Source organism: Dendrobates tinctorius, unplaced genomic scaffold (genome assembly GCF_039654945.1).
Source record: "Dendrobates tinctorius isolate UK_male_01 unplaced genomic scaffold, ASM3965494v1 ptg000011l, whole genome shotgun sequence".
Taxonomy (NCBI): domain Eukaryota; kingdom Metazoa; phylum Chordata; class Amphibia; order Anura; family Dendrobatidae; genus Dendrobates; species Dendrobates tinctorius.
The window spans coordinates 70703685-70719887 of NW_027361679.1; the positions used below are offsets into that span (position 1 = coordinate 70703685).

The 16203-nt window shown below is 49.3% G+C and overlaps 1 protein-coding gene across 1 annotated transcript in view; it reads left to right on the forward strand.

The window, feature by feature from the left end:
• The first annotated feature begins 11579 nt into the window (after window positions 1-11579).
• FNTA (farnesyltransferase, CAAX box, subunit alpha) overlaps window positions 11580-16203 on the forward strand; it is a 43369-nt gene continuing 38745 nt past the window's right edge. Inside the window, exons 1-3 of the mRNA XM_073543174.1 lie at window positions 11580-11865; window positions 12001-12086; window positions 12830-12944. Coding sequence (XP_073399275.1) covers window positions 11636-11865; window positions 12001-12086; window positions 12830-12944 — 431 coding nt within the window. The 5' untranslated portion in view covers window positions 11580-11635. The remainder of the gene's footprint in view (window positions 11866-12000; window positions 12087-12829; window positions 12945-16203) is intronic.

Consider the following 16203-nt stretch of genomic DNA (forward strand, 5'->3'; position numbering starts at 1 on the left):
ACACAGGCGGTGAGCAGTGAGTACGAGAAGCCTGTCACTGCACTGCCAGGAAGGCTGCTGACTCCCCTCCTTGATGAGACTTTGAGAGAGACTGCATATCTCGACCAGACGCTCCCCCGCAGAGAGACCGGGTTTTGTGCTGAGACGCTCCCCTGTGACCAAGGGGCGTTCAGTGACGGGACAGTGATCTGTAAAGAGAGACTGTGTAAGGCAGAGCCCCTGACCTCGGAGGGAGAACATCGCTGTCGTATCAGAGAGAAGGACTTGGAGCACAGGGGGATATCGTCAGCCTCATACCCCTTTGGCTCCCGCATTAACCCCTCATACTCCAGCTGGAATACATTAAGGAACCCAGAGACAGAGGACAGCAAGCACCACTGGTGCCTCAGTGCCAACGTTGGACATGAGTGATCACTCCAATGACCCCTGAGGACCGATAAGTTTGTCTTATAGGAGAATAACTTTTCTACTGTTTGAACCCCATATATGTCTCTCTGCTATTGATATAATCTGATCACATCATATTCGCTTTTATACTGTATGTTTTACCAGTATTATCCCCTGTAAATAATCCTCCCCTTTTACTGTTGGTCTGCCTGCTCCGTGGTGACATATACGTACCTCTCCTGCACGTTATTACACCTCAGCCGTGCCCGCCTGCTTGTGACTCAGCCATGCTCATCGGCCAGTGACTTAGCTGTGCTCGCCTCAGTCTTGCCCGCCTGTCTGAGCCTCAGCCCGACCAGCTAGCCAGTGCCCCAGCCGTGCTCTGTGCTTCCTTGCACTCATGCTGTCTCTGCACTGTGCATTGCAAGCCCTCATGGCACGCACAGACCCTAGCCTGCTCCTTGGCATACCTCCCCGTGCTTCTCTAAAGCCTAGGCCTAGCCTGTACCCTGGCGTGCCCTCTAGCATGCACAGGCCCTAGCCTGTACCCTGGCGTGCCCTCTAGCACACACAGGCCCTAGCCTGTACGCTGGCGTGCCCTCTAGCACGCACAGGCCCTAGAATGAATCCTGGTGTGCCTCCTAGCACGCGCAGGCCCTTGCCCTAGCCTGAACCCTGGCATGTCCCTTAGCACGCATCCTGACTTGGACCCTGGTATGCCCTCTAGCACACACCCTGCCTTGCACCCTGGTGTGCCCCCTAGAATGCACCCTGCCTTGAACCCTGCCCTGGACCCTGGTGTGTCTCCTAGCACACATCCTGCCTTGAACCCTGCCCTGGACCTTGGCGTGTCTCCTAACACGTACCATGTCTTGAACTCTGGCGTGCCTCCTTGCCTGATCCCTGGCTTGCCTGCCGGATGCCCGAAGCCTGCCGATCGCTGCCAGAGGTCCAGAGCCTGATGACTGCGGCCTGATGTCCGGAGCTGATGTCCGCAGCCTGATGTTCGGATCCTGTCGATCGTTGCCAGATGTCCAGAGTCCGATTCCACCTAGCCCTTGTCTGGACCCAGGCATGCCACCTAGCTCATACCATGCCCTGGACCCTGGCGTGCCCTCGCATGCACTTTGCTGTGTATCACTTTGTCCTCACAATTATGTCTTGCACCTAATGTTACCCTGAGACCACCTTTTAATGAAGATACCCTGAGATCAAGCTTTGTCTTGTCTTGTATTCTGCACATTCCCTGTTGCCAGACACTCACACTTGTGTTTTCCTTGAGCCGGCTGTCTGGTTCCAACAGTCATGGTGACTCACCCCCTTGGTCTTGCCCCTGACACTCCCTGTATAGGGGGTGGTCGTCCCTCACAAGGTCAGATCGCCCTAGGTGGGTGGGTGCCATGACCCAGAGGGTCCGCTCAAAAAGTCGACTCAGCAGAAGCTGACTCCATCACAGCAACAGGTCAAAGATCTGGGAGTGTGGGGGTTTGTCGCCAGCATACTCTCAGCGGTGTACTCGCTGAGCCCTTACCAACATTGTCACTCCCACGCATGCCAGAATTTCAGTTTTTAATTTGCCATACTCTTTGGCATCCTGGAGGGCTAAGTAGTAATATGCCTTTTGGGGTTCACCAGTCAAATAGGGGGCCAGCATCTCTGCCCACTGCTCTGATCGTAGCCTCTTATGCTCCTCTACCTGCTTGAACACACTCAAACAGGCTTCGACAGCATCCGCCGGGGTCATTTTCTGTATAGCTCAGCTTATCATTTTCCGGACGTATGCATCATCACCTGTGGTAGTACCCCGAAAAACAGTGTCTGCAAATTGAGATTCTGGCTTGGCTTTTATCCTAAGTCATGTAACAAGGCTCGTTAAAGGGTCAACATTGACTTTTAGGATTGCTACTTCCAATAGGTGGCACTAGAGTTCTAGTCCTCTTCCTCTCTGAAGAAACAATTTGCATAATTAGCATCATAACCTGGAGACGGAGGGGAGACCACCGGCCTTACAAGAACCACCTCGGCGAGGAGCTTCATTTGCCATGTTAGCGCCTCCTGCTGTTGTCGCTGTTGCTGCAGCTGTTGTTGAAACTGCTGTGCTAACAGCTTATTTGTCTCCTGTTGCACCAAATTCTGTTATTGACTGGCGAGCTGTTGTTGTTATTATACTTGGACGAGATGTTTCACAAGCTCCTCCATGCTCCGGAAGCCTCACTCTGAATGGCGGATTTACTCAGGACATGCAGTTGTCTTCAGTTTCTATGCGTGTTCCTGGAAAGCTGCCCGCATTCTCCACCACGTATGAGGAGTTGAAACACTTAGCTACTTCCTCAAGTAGACACAGGAACCGTTCTGGTAGACAATCACCAGCTGATTTATTGGAAATGGAATAAACCTTGGCAGGGTTCAGAAAAATAAACATAGCCTTGCTGGCATAACGGTAAAACAAACAAAAACACAGTCCTTATGAGTCCATTCCCTGCAGGGTTTACCTGCAGTTATCCCACACATTCTATTAGCTCCTTCAGGAGCTATGTGGGAGTTCCTGCTCTCCCAATACACAACACACACTGACTCTCATGGCCAGGTATTTAACACTCATGTGCTGGTCATATGACCTTGACGTCACACAGGCCATGTCACGACTCTGCATGTGGAGATACAGTGGACCTCCGCCCACTCGCTCTATGAAGGTCCATTAAAACCAGCGCATAACATAGGTTCCTATTAACTCTCTCAGCATTTAGCATGCTGGAGGCAAAAACACTCTGGTTTTACATCACTTACCGCAGTATGCGGAGTGGCATGTATCTCTCTTCACATACTATGCCAGTGACTCTGTCAAATGGGCTAATAGGAAAATTTTTTACAACCATCTGAAGTCCATTTTTTCCTGAGTGTACCAATACCCTACATGTAATTGCTAAATATTTTTTAGGCACAGTCCAAAGCTTAGAAAGGAAAGAGCACCATACTATAGTGCAGATTTTACTGCTATGGTTTGCGGGTGCCATGACCCACTGGGAGAGCCCTTGAGATGCCAGCACAACAGATCCCCCATAAGTGACCCCATTTTACAAACTACACCTCTCTCAACAAATTCTTCTAGGGGTGCAGTGATCATATTCACACCACGGGTGTGTCACAGAATTTATGCCATTGGGCAGTGAAGAAAAAATAATTATATTTATACCACCAAAATTTTATTAAAGCCCCAGATTTTATATTTTTACACAAGAAGTGGGTAAAAATGGCACCAGAATTTGTCCTACAATTTCTAGCCATATGGAGAGACTTGGGAGGGACGGTCATGCTGTGACTTCTGTCTGCTGCCAGCTCCATGCTCTGTGCCTTTTGCTTCCTGCCTGATCTCTGCATGCTTCCTGGCTGTGTGCATAGGGGGGCAGCGCCAGAACTCTCTGATTCTTATGGAATCTGGGTGCACCTGTCTAATGTGTCCCTAGCCAATTACCAATAGGCCTCTGGTAATTAGGGCAGCTCCACCCAGTGGAACCTGCCTGTGCAATGTGTTAACTCAGTTAGTGTCTTGCTACTGAGTCGCCAGGTCCTGTACTGTTTTTCGCCTTCTCTGAAGGCTTGATTCCTAGCTTTGCCTTGAACCTGTCTGTCTGCCCTCTAGGAGGCAGAATATCCTAGTCTCTGTGTCTTTGTTTCTTCCTTGCCTTGCACCTCTCCGTCTGCCCTCCAGGAGGCAGAATATCCTGGTCCCTGTGTCTTTGTTCCTGTACCTTGTCTCGTACCATTACCTTGTGTGAACTCAGTCCTACCTCTATCTCTTGGTCTCCTCGTCTGTGGCTACTTTCCCAGCTGTGTGTATCCTTGTGTCCTCTCCGTCTGCCTGTGCTCCATACTCTTGTGACTCTGCCTGTGCTCCATATTCTTTCGGCTCTGCTTATGCTCCGCACTCGTGCGGCTCTGCCTGCTCAGCACTCTTGTGACTGCCTGTGCTCCGTACTCTTGCAGCTCTGCTTATGCTCCGCACTCTTGTGGCTCTACCGGCTCAGTACTCTTATGACTCTGCCTGTGCTCTGTACTCTTGTGACTCTGCCTGTGCTCCTTACTCTTGCAGCTCTGCTTATGCTCTGGACTATTGCAGCTCTGCCTGCTCAGTACTCTTGTGACTCTGCCTGTGCTCCGCACTCTTGTGGCTCTGCCTGCTCCGTACTCCTGTGGTTCTGCCTGCGCCCCGCTTCCGCTGCTGCGGAACCTCTTGCTGCAAACTGCAGCTCCTCTCCGCAGTCTTGCGGCTCACTTCCTGTGTGAACAGGTCTCTACCTGTTCCTTCATACACCATTCCTTCCTGCCAGTACCAGTACGTGCACCTGCTGTTTGAACCTGTTCCTTCATACATCATTGCTTCCTGCCAGTACCAATACCTGCACCTGCTGTGTGAACAGGACTCTACCTATTCCATACACCACTCCTGCCTGCCCTGTGTCTTAGCCGTGCCTGCCTGCCCTGTGTCTCAGCCCTGCCTCCCTGCCCTGTGTCTCAGCCGTGCCTGCCTGCCCTGTGTATCAGCCGTGCCTGCCTGTCCTGTGTCTCTGCCATGCCAGCCTGCCTACTCGTCCGAGTATCAGCCGTCCTCTACTGCCAGTCGTGCCTGTCACCCGCACCTGTCCTAGTGTTCCAGTTCCCCAGTGGGATCAGCAGCCACAGCCAGACACCACCCTGAAGTGGCACCTGGCAGCTGCTTACTACACAAGTCTGACCTCACCATCAGAGGCTCCAGTGAAAACCAAGGCAGCTGTCTTAGGCCTCTTTCACACTTCAGTTTTTTGCATCAGTCAAAATCCACCAAAAGGACGGATGGCGGATCCGTTTTAGTACTGATGACAACGGATGCCACCCGTCCGTTTTTTTGACGGATCCGACAAATGAAGAATTTTAAAGGAATCGCAGCCGAGAGAGAGAGAGAGAGAGAATTTTTTTTTTGTCTGGCACCCAGAAAGAATTTCGGGTTAAATAAGTGTCTGGTGGATCCGCCAGAGAAAAAAACGTTGCAAGCTCCGTTTTGAAATCTTTGAGGATGGTGACGGACAGCAACTTTTGGTGGATCCGCAAAAAAAACGGATGCAACGGACGGCAATCCGTCACAATCCGCCAATAATGCAAGTCAATGGGGAAAAAAACGGATCCTCAAAAGAAAATTGAGGATCCGTTTTTTTCAAAACCTGGCGGATTGTGACTGATTGTAAAAAACTGAAGTGTGAAAGAGGCCTTAGTCATGCCCATTCCAGGGTAGTCTGGTCTGTGACATAGTGGGGCCACAACCCCCTGGCTCACGCCCACAAGTCAGGGCGTGAGTAAGACACTGCCACTGGACGTGGGTCTGGCCTCCTGGTTACGGTGAGCTGGGGGCAGGCCATGAGGCACGTGACCACTATGCAGGGGCTCACTACCCAGGATGAGAGGTTGAGTGACAGGCCTGGTATCTGGGGCAAGGGGTCGGGGCATGGACCAACCGTCCGGGGTTATGGGCTGAGGTGCACTCACCACCTCCTGGTGTAGCATCCCATCCGCGCCCGTCCCACGACCGCTGGATCCCTCAGTGGACACAGCTGCGCACTCCGGCTCCTGATGCTTAAATTCTGGCTCGGCCTTCATTTCCGGCGCAGGCTCCTCCTGGGCAATTGTTGTTTCCGGTCAACGTTGACACTGAAACACTGGTTCCGGGTGAAGAGGTTCTGGCTCCCGAGCATAGCGATCCGGCAGCCGCCGACAGCTCTCCTCTGCTGGTACGGGAAAACGGTCTGTCCGGAACTCGTTGCCGACTCCCCTCTGTCTCCCGAGTCGGGTCTTTTCTTTCTCCATCTCACATTCTTTTGGATCGCGGACCTCCTCTGGTGCGTGATGACGTGCGCAGCTGCACATGAGGTTTTTTTCTGGGCCCCACCCGTTCCAAAGTGGGGTCACTTCCAGCCGCTCCACCCATTTTGCAGCATTCGATAGTGGAGGGCGAGTTCTTCTTTCCTCTAGACACACCAACCATGAGTGGGCCGGGAATTGTTGACAAGTACATTTTTGCACTCTTCCCAGGATGGCATGCCCACGAAGGGTGAGTTCACAGATGTCGTTCTTCTCTTTGGTGCCATTTTCCACCATCTTCAAAGCCGCCATCTTGGTCACCAATAGAGCATCAGTCCCATTCAAAGTTTTAGTCACGTCCAATAAAGTAGTCACATTCAGGGTATAAATTTCTTCTCTCTTCACGGCATCTCTGCATTGCAAGGTAGCGGGATCCTGCTGACTACACCAAGCGTGAGAGAGTGCCAGGGCCGTAGTCGTGGCTGAGTTAAACGGCTCAAACACGCCATGGTCTTCCATCATATGCAATTCTCAGTTCTCTGTCAGCATACCTGTGGATTCATGCTCCACTTCATCAGGGCTTCCTCTGGACACTAGTTCACAAACAGAGACAGTCCAATTCCAACTTTAAACAAGTAACTTTACTGTTGTCTGTTCTCTGCCCGTTCAAATCAATTACAGCATGCACATCGGGTACCACACAGTTTGCCTCATTCACTTTCCCTGTGCTTTCCCTGTCATCCTTCAGCATGTACCTGGGTCATCCCATCCCATATCACAGCATCCTCCCTATCCAGCTTCACCACCTTCTTGGGTTCCCCTGTCTGTTTCTCCCCAGACAAAAGGACATCTGCCCATGTAGTAAGCTGCCACATGATGAGCGACCTTTGCTGCTGTACTGCTGCTAGCTGTCTTGCTGCAATCTGTCCTGTTGCAATCTGTGCTGTTATAATCTACACTGCTGTAATCTGCGTTGCTGCCATCTGTGGCCCTGAGGCCCTGAACGGTTGGGCTCCTGTCTTCAAACATTCCTGGGCTGACTTCCCTGTCAGGGCTCTCCTGGCTAAAATGACAAAAATGTGGGATGCTCCCTGGCTTAACCACAGTTAGCCCCTCCTACATTAACTATATACTTGCTGAGCATAACAATATCCCCATCTAGTGGGCTAAATAGGATACTACACTTTCCCTACAACAAGGAAATACATTGGACTACATAAATACACACATATACAGATATATATAACAATTTCTTTTTACAGTCCCTTACATGTGTGTGTGTATATGGAGGGCAATGATGGAGGTGGAGAGGCACACAATCGAAGCTGCTTGAGGTCTAGTGTGAAGTTTCCACAATCAATGATGGTTTAGGGAGCCATGTCATCTGCTGGTATAGGTCCACTGTGTTTTATCAAGACCAAAGTCAGTGCAGCCGTCTACCAGGACATTTTAGAGCACTTCATGCTTCCCTCTGCCAACAAGCTTTTTGGAGATGGAAATTTAATTCTCCAGCAGGACTTGGCTCTTGTCCACACTGCCAAAAGTACCAATACCTGGTTTAAAAACAACAGTATCATTGTGCTTGATTGACCAGCAAACTCGCCTGACCCTTACCCCCTAAGAGAATCTATGGGGTATTGTAAAGAGGAAGATGAGAGACACCAGTGTCACGGTAACGCACGGCTGGACACAGCGCCCCCAGCAGGGCGGATTTAGATGACACGCGTGACCCTCCAGTGGGGCGAATTTAAATAATAAGACGTGCAGCTGGATACGCCGCCTCCAACAGGCGAATTTAGGTAATACACCTAACACGTAAATCTGGAAACCCCGCCTCCAGTAAGGCGAATTTAAACAATAAGGGAAATCTGGGTAACAATAACAATGGTGGCCCTGCGATAGGGAACGGGGAAGTGGAGACCTCCTGCACTCCCCTGAGTCAGTGTCTCTATGCTCCTAACGTTCCCTAGACCAGTTCCGCACCGGGCGCCGATCTGGATACCTGATATCCCTAGCTTGCCATGCACCTAATCCCTCACTAGGAAATTGGTCGGTGCCGAAACTAATCCCACCACTGCACTAAACACACATAATGAAAAATGGCAAAACAGGGGAACACCACTTAGCTTTGCTCTGTTGCTTACGCTACAGCAACAGAGCCCACCACCTGCGTGCATCTTTTCCTCCAACCGGATCCATCACCATAGTGCAGCCTTGGAGCAAACAGAGTCCACCACCTATGTGCAGCTGTCCAGCAAATGAGTCCAGCTTCTGCCAAAAAGTCCAGCATGCTTGAGTCCAGCTTTCCACAACTGAGTCCAGCATCCTGAGTGCAGCTCTACACCATAGCTGCCACTCCACCAAGCAATGCCAGCCCTCCTTGCAGACACCATAACCGCGACTCCACCACGCTGTGCCAGCCCTCCTTGCACACACCATAGCTGCTACTCCAGGACTCTGGCTGGGCTGCCCAGGACTCTCCTTCAGCTCCATCCTTCACCCAGGTTTGCTTGCAAATGAAGACCTATCACCACCAGTAATTGATACACCAGACACTATTTTATAGAGCATTCACACCTGTTACTTAATCACGTGCACAAACTAACGTAACCAAGTGCAATGACCCTAATGGCCACTGGAGGGAAAACTACAACTGAAATCACCACAGTGCAATGACCCTAATGGCCAGCGGGGGCAAAAAACCACCTTTGGCACACAGCCAAGGGAAAAAAAAGTTAAATTGTGCATATAAACTGTCAGATCCAACCTGGATCATGACACCAGACCCCACAATGCAGATGAGCTGAAGGCTGCTATCAAAGCAACCTGAGCTTCCATAACACCTCAGCAGTGCCACAGGCTGATCGCCTCCATGCTATGCCCCATTGATGCAGTAATTGATTCAAAAGGAACCCAGACCAAGTATTGAGTGCACATACTGAACATACATTTCAGTAGGCCAATATTTCAGATTTTGAAATGATTTTTCAAGCTTGTGTTATGAAGTATTCTAATATACTGAGATAATGACTTTTGGGTTCTCATTGGCTGTAAGCCATAATCATCAACATTAACAGAAATAAACACGTGAAATAGATCACTCTGTTTGTAATGACTCTATATAATATATGAGTTTCACTTTTTGTATTGAAGAACTGAAATAAATTAACTTTTTGATGATATTCTAATTTTGTTAGAAGCACTTGTATCTAACAAGAGAGGATTGTATGTAATAAAGACAGGGCTCTATATAATCCCATTTGTAAGCAACGGTGCCATATATAACAAGAGAGGGCACTGTATAAGGGACAACAATACACATAATAATGAGTGCTATGTAATATATAAAGGAAAGATGTGTAGCTTTGTACCGTGTTAGCCAGTAGACAGATTATACATGTACGTGTGTGTGTGGCTGTACGTATGCATATATATATATATAAACATATACTGCTCAAAGAAATAAAGGGAACACAAACAGCCTGTTGCAAATGGAAGTGTTCCCTTTATTTTTTTTTAGCAGTATATATATATATATATATATATATATATATATATATATATATGTTGCTTTGTCACCATAAAAGAGGGGGCCCAGACACATTTGTTTCACAGGGGCCCCAAGCTGTCAGTGTCCGCCCCTGGATAATTAGATAGATATTATTTAAATATCCTGTAGCTATATAATTTCACAAGCCCCCTAAGTATAATAAACTTGCTCCCTTTAGTGCCTTTCCTGTGACACTAAAGTGTGTTTAGCCTTGTTTAACATAATAAATAAATATAATAAATAAATAATTTAAAAACAATGGTATGGGGTGCCCTCAATTTTTGATAACCAGCAAAGGTAAAGCAGACAGCTTTGAGCTGATATTATTATCAGTTTGCGAAGATCCTTGGTTATTGGGCCCTTCTCAGCCTAAAAATACCAGGACACAGCTGCCCCAGAAATGGTGCATCAAATTAGATATGCCAATTCTGGCATTTCGCCTTGGCTTTTCCCGATTGCCCTGGTTCGTTGTCACCACCACTACTAATCCAGAAATAAAAAAACATACACACACACCAAAAAATACTTTATTTGAATAAATACTCCAAACCAAAGCCACCTTTGTATCCACCTTAGAATTTATTTACAAATACTTGTTTTTTTTTCGGCATTTGTGTGCCATAGTTTTGTATGAAAATCCACAGAATTGCACCAGTAATTTAACCCAACTGAGACTGGTATTTTTGGGCGTGAAGGGTGGCAACCATAGCTGGAAGTTGTGGATTGATAGGAATTCCTATAAGGCCACATTCATACTATCAGTATTTGGTCAGTATTTTACCTCACTATGTGTCAGCCAAAACCAGGAGTGGGTGATAAATAGAGAAGTGGTGACGTGTTTCTATTATACTTTTCCATTTCCTCTGATTGTTCCCCTCCTGGTTTTGGCTTACACATACTGAGGTAAAATACTGACCAAATACTGAGTGTGTGAATGTGGCCTTAGGAAAGGGGGCAGAAAAGGCTGGGAGACCAGCTTAGTGTGGTTTCACATTTGCGTTTAAGGCCGCAGCGTCGGCCTGCGCACGGCCGCCGCTAAGCCCTGCCCCCTGCCGTGCCTCCGACAGTAGCTCCGCCTACGGGCGCATGACGCTGCATGTGTCCTGCGTCCCCTATCTTTAGCACTGGGGATGCAGGCCGTGCGCAGGTATGCATTTGGCGGCGCATGCGTCCTTTTGACGCTGCGCCGAGCGCACCAAATTGCAACCTATTGTGTTTGGAGCTGGTTGGCGCAGCGTCAAAAGGACGCATGCGCTGCCAAATGCATACCTGCGCACGGCCTGCATCCCCAGTGCTAAAGATAGGGGACGCAGGACGCACGCAGCGTCATGCGCCCATAGGCGGAGTTACTGTTGGAGGCACGGCAGGGGGCGGGGCTTAGCGGCGGCCTGCGCAGGCCGACCCTGCGGCCTTAAACGCAAATGGGAAACCACCCTGAGAGAAGTAGATGTTTCAAAGTTGGTGATAAGAAAGCGAAGTCGTCGTTTACAGCATCCAGTTATAGGCCATTGAAAAATGAGACGTGGATGCTGCAACTACTCCACTTTCCTTTTGCATTCTACCCAGTAATAATTACAATAAAACTGTTGCACAGTGGAAACAATCAGGATTTTGCAGCCTGATTTTTGATGGTTTTCATGCAACAAAGAGACGAGCTAAAAAGTGACAAAAACATTGGCTAATTTTATAATTAGTAGTTGGAACATATTTATGGTGTTGGAAACCTTAGCTCACAATGACATGGAGCTCAGGTCTGAGTCAGTCCCACATCCCCTTCATTATCTACAAGTGCTCTCAGGTCTTCAACAAAATGGCGCCAGCAGCAGACGAGACTAGAACACTTGGTATCCCCCTGCCGGCCGCAGTGCGATGGGCTGCTCCGGGCTCAGGCTGATAGCGCAGCTTCCTCTTCCACTTTGCTCTCAGTGGCGGGTGAGGATGCAGTCCCCTGCCGAGGAGGATGGCGAGGTCGCCGGCCAGAGGGCAGGAGCGCCTGAGGAGGAGGGCGCGCAGTACAAGGAGTATCCTCAGGAGGTAGACGGAGCCGGCGACTGTGAGCCTGATTACGAGCGGCTGTTTGAGCGCTACATTCCCTACAGGTAGCCACCTGGAATGTACGGACTGCTTTCTCCTACTTGGATGCCCCCTAGGCTCGGAGCCCCGCTCTTCTAAGCAGGGTGGAGCGCCCCTCTGTCACTATAATGCACATGTATTCATGCCCGCTGTCTCCGCAGAGATCGGAAAGAATGGGCAGATGTTACACCGGTTCCGCAGGACGATGGCCCGAGCCCAGTAGTTCAGATCGTCTACAGTGAGAAGTGTGAGTGTGCCATTATGGGGACGGCGTCTCTGGTGCCACTTGTGCGGGACTCCACTGGTAGTAAGCATGAGCCCATTACTGAGGGTCCTGCCATCAGGCAATGGTGATGTATAGCTGGGGCCAGTTCCAGAATGTCCCTGTGGAGCCGCTCATCTCTTACTAGTTTGCCCTCGCTGTTATATATGTGCCTCAAAATGGTGAAAATGTGCAGCCTCACTTCCCGCGTCCAGCACTATGTCTTTGCCCCTGATTCCGGTGACTGTTATTGGCTGCAGCGCTGACTTCAGCACTGCAGCCAATCAGTGAGCTGAGCCGCTAACCTCAGTTATTGGCTGCAGCGCCGTCTTCAATATCGGCTCCCAGGACTCGGCGTTGGACGCGGGGAGGGTGAGTAAAGCAAACTGCAGGTGGGGGTCAGTGGTTTTCTGACGCCGGAAAAGCCCTTTATCAGTGAATCCAGCGCATGCGCATTCTCAGCTGATAATGCTAATTTTATGTATATAGCGCCAACATATTCCACAGCACGTTACAATTAAGGGGAACATGTACTAATAACGACATTAGAGTAACACAGCTGACCCGTAATAGGAGGAGGGAGGACCTGCTTGCAATCCTACAGTCTATAACTGCAAGCAGGGCCCCAAAGCTCTGGTCTCAGGACTGCAGGGTTCTCTGAGGCCAGACACCTAGTAGTAATGGTGGGCTGCAGTGCAGGGCTAATACTGTGACCTCTCCCTTTCCAGTCCGCGATGTTTATGACTACTTCCGGGCTGTTCTTCAGCGAGATGAGAGGAGTGAGAGAGCTTTTCAGCTGACAGGTGACGCCATCGAACTGAATGCTGCAAACTACACAGTGTGGTGAGTAGCATGCAGTATGCTGGGCTTCCAGGCTTCTGGACCCCATTGATTGTCTGGGTAGGAAAAGCACTGGCATGAGCTGCAGTCTATTCATTGTTGTAATTTTCACTTCTTAAGGCTGAGTTCACATGAGCATGTGAAAAATCATCTGTGTTTCAGCCAGAAAACTCTGAGGAATCTTTTTTTTTTTGGATAACAAATAGTTAAACTTCTCATATTTCTCATATTTGTTATCCTGGGGTTGTTTTTTATCATTTGTTTTATTGTATATGTACCGTATTATAAGACGCTCCTAATTTTAAGAGGCACCCCAAATTTTGTGGAGAAAAATAGGAATTTTTTTTTTAAATAAAATGGTGGTGCTTCTTATAATCCATGGGTCTTATTGCTTAACGGGAGGTGGTGTCTGTGGTCAAGCAGAGTCCCAGGGTCGCTGCTGCAGGAGGAGGCAGAAGTGGGGTGACGCTGCAGGCCGTGATGAGGGGGTGCTCCGATGTGCCGTGCTGCGGGTGTCCGACGCTGCTGCGGGTGTCTCCGGTGCCGCCAGGGCTCTGCCGACATTTTGTGAAAGGCCAGTGCCCCGGTAGTTCCGTGGTTTCCTGTGCGGTGGAGTTCTCTGCACCGAGATCTTGGGAGATGAGAACTCAGTGCTGAAATCTCATCTCCTGAGATCTTGGTGCCGAGATCTCCATCTGTGCATCCGCCACCCCCGGTGCCTTTTTTTTTATTTTTTTTTTTTTTATACTGGAGTCCACCGCAGAGGAAACCATTGAACTGCTGGGGCTCTAGCCTTTCACAAAATGTCGGCAGAGCCCCGACAAAATCGGAGACACCCGCAGCAGCATCGCTGGACACCTCTGTAACACCGCCGGACACCCTCCTCATTCCAGCCTGCAGCAACGGTACCAGTAAGGTATATATGCATTATAAGGCCTCGTTCACACTTCAGTTTTTTGTGTCAGTTAAAATCCGCCAAAAGGACGGATAGCGGATCCGTTTTAGTACTGATAACGGATGCCACCCGTACGTTTTTTTGACGGATCCGGCAAATGAAGAATGTTAAAGGAATCGCAGCCTGGAAAAGGAGAGAGAGAGAGACACAGGCACCCAGACAGAATTTTGGGTTAAATCAGTGTCTGGAGGATCCGCCGGCCAAAAAAACGTTGCAAGCTCCGTTTGGAAATCCTTGAGGATGTTGACGGACAGCAACATTTTGGCGTATCCGCACAAAAACGGATGCAACGGACGGCAATCCGCCAATAATGAAGGTCAATGGGGAAAAAACGGATCCGCAAAGAAAAATGGCGGATCCGTACTTTTTCAAAATCGGCTGATCTTGACTGTCAAAAACGGAAGTGTGAAAGAGGCCTAAGACGCACCCACATTTTCCCCACAAATTTGGGGGGGAAAAAAGTGCGTCTTATAATTCGAAAAATGCGGTATATTCTTCTTTACTTTTATGGTGCGGACACCTCTTGTATGCGGTGCTACCCTTTACCACTTTGTTAAATAAAGGTACCGTATTTTTCGGACCATAAGATGCACTTTTTTCCCAAAAAATTTTGGGGGAAAGTGGGGGGGTGCGTCTTATGGTCGCAATATACTCACCGCCGGGGCTCTGCGTGGCGGTGGGCTGTGCTCCGGTGCAGGGGCGGCGGCTCAGCCAGCATTTCCTCCAAGCCCGGAGGCCCCCCGCGCATCCCCTGCTGGCCGCTGCATGGACGCCGGGAAGATGGCCGCCGGTCCGGGGACGGCGCATGCGCGGGTTCAGATCTTGTCCCGAAATCTCGGCTTGGAGGAAATGCCGGCTGAGCCGCCGCCCCTGCATCGGAGCACGGCCCGCCGCCACCACCGCCCCGCAGAGGCCCACCTGCCTCAGGACAGCTGCCCCAGCCCCACACAGCTGCCCCAGCACAGAGCCGCAACCGCACGAGCCTGGACCACTGAATGACCCCTGTGACTACTCCGCCACCTGTGCCGGATCCCTTCCCAGGTAAGCTGAATTCGGACTGTAAGACGGACCCCCATTTGACACATTATTTTTTTCCCTATTTTCCGGTATTTTAACTTCATTTTTTCTTGTCCCTTATTGCTTTGATCACGTGTTCGGCTTTTCTTGCTTGGTTTTCACTTCTTCTCCGAATGGTCTACCGTTCATCCACTCAGCAGATCTATACCCCTTGTCTTGCAAACAATTATATACGTTGATCTGTACCCTTGGTTATATATCTACTGCCGTGCCCAGTTTCTGTCTTCTCTTTGAATACCAAAGGTGCAAGTGCGTGTTTTTTTTTGTTTTTTTTAAGGAAAGCACTGGGACAAATATGGTCGTTTGAAACTACCTTTAGGGTATATGCCCACGATCCGGAATTGGCAGCACTTTGGACACAGCACATGTTCGCTGCATCCAAAGTGCTGCCGGCTATTGAAAGCAGGTGAATCCGCATGTGTTCACTGAATCGTGTGGATTCACCGTGTCCAATACATTGTATAGGTGAGACTTCTCTTGTGGAGACGTGAGTCTCCACAACATGATAGACATGCTGCGATCTGGATAGACGCGCCGCATGTCCGTCTCCTCAGGCATCTGTGGACGCATAGTGGGCATGGGAATTCTTGAACTACCATCCATTATTATCACAAAACTCAAGATAAAAAGCGGACGGCACCGCTGTTACCGTGTGACTTCAAATGATGTGCGGCATACAGAAGCCCAGCAGCTGGGAATCTCGGGTGCCAGACCTGGAAACAGTCAATCCTGGGAATCCATGCAAAGAGAAGAGGTCGCACTCATCGAGATGGAAGTTTCACTGATTTATTGACATATCATGAACATGTCAAGTTTTGACCCGTTGAAGCGCTCGAGTAGCACGAAACGGCCGTTGTCAGCCTTTCTTGCACTCCTTATGTCACTCCCCCGACTTGACATGTTCATGATATGTCAATAAATCAGTGAAACTTTCATCTCGATGAGTGCGACCTCTTCTCTTTGCATGGATTCCATCCATTATTATGTAACATTTGCACAGGTACGCAGCGTCCAACCCGCAGAGTTTACTGATTGTGGGCACATAACCTAAGGGTGATGGGCATATTTATTAATTGCGGTGACTAATATTTCAGTAATACTTTCTGAAGAGGTATTAATTTTTGTTTTCAGTTGAGAAAGTGGCTTTCTATATTGAGCTAACTAATCGTGAAGTCGCTCTTCTCTAACTTCTACTTGTCATCTATTTATATAATTGCCTTGTAATGTTTT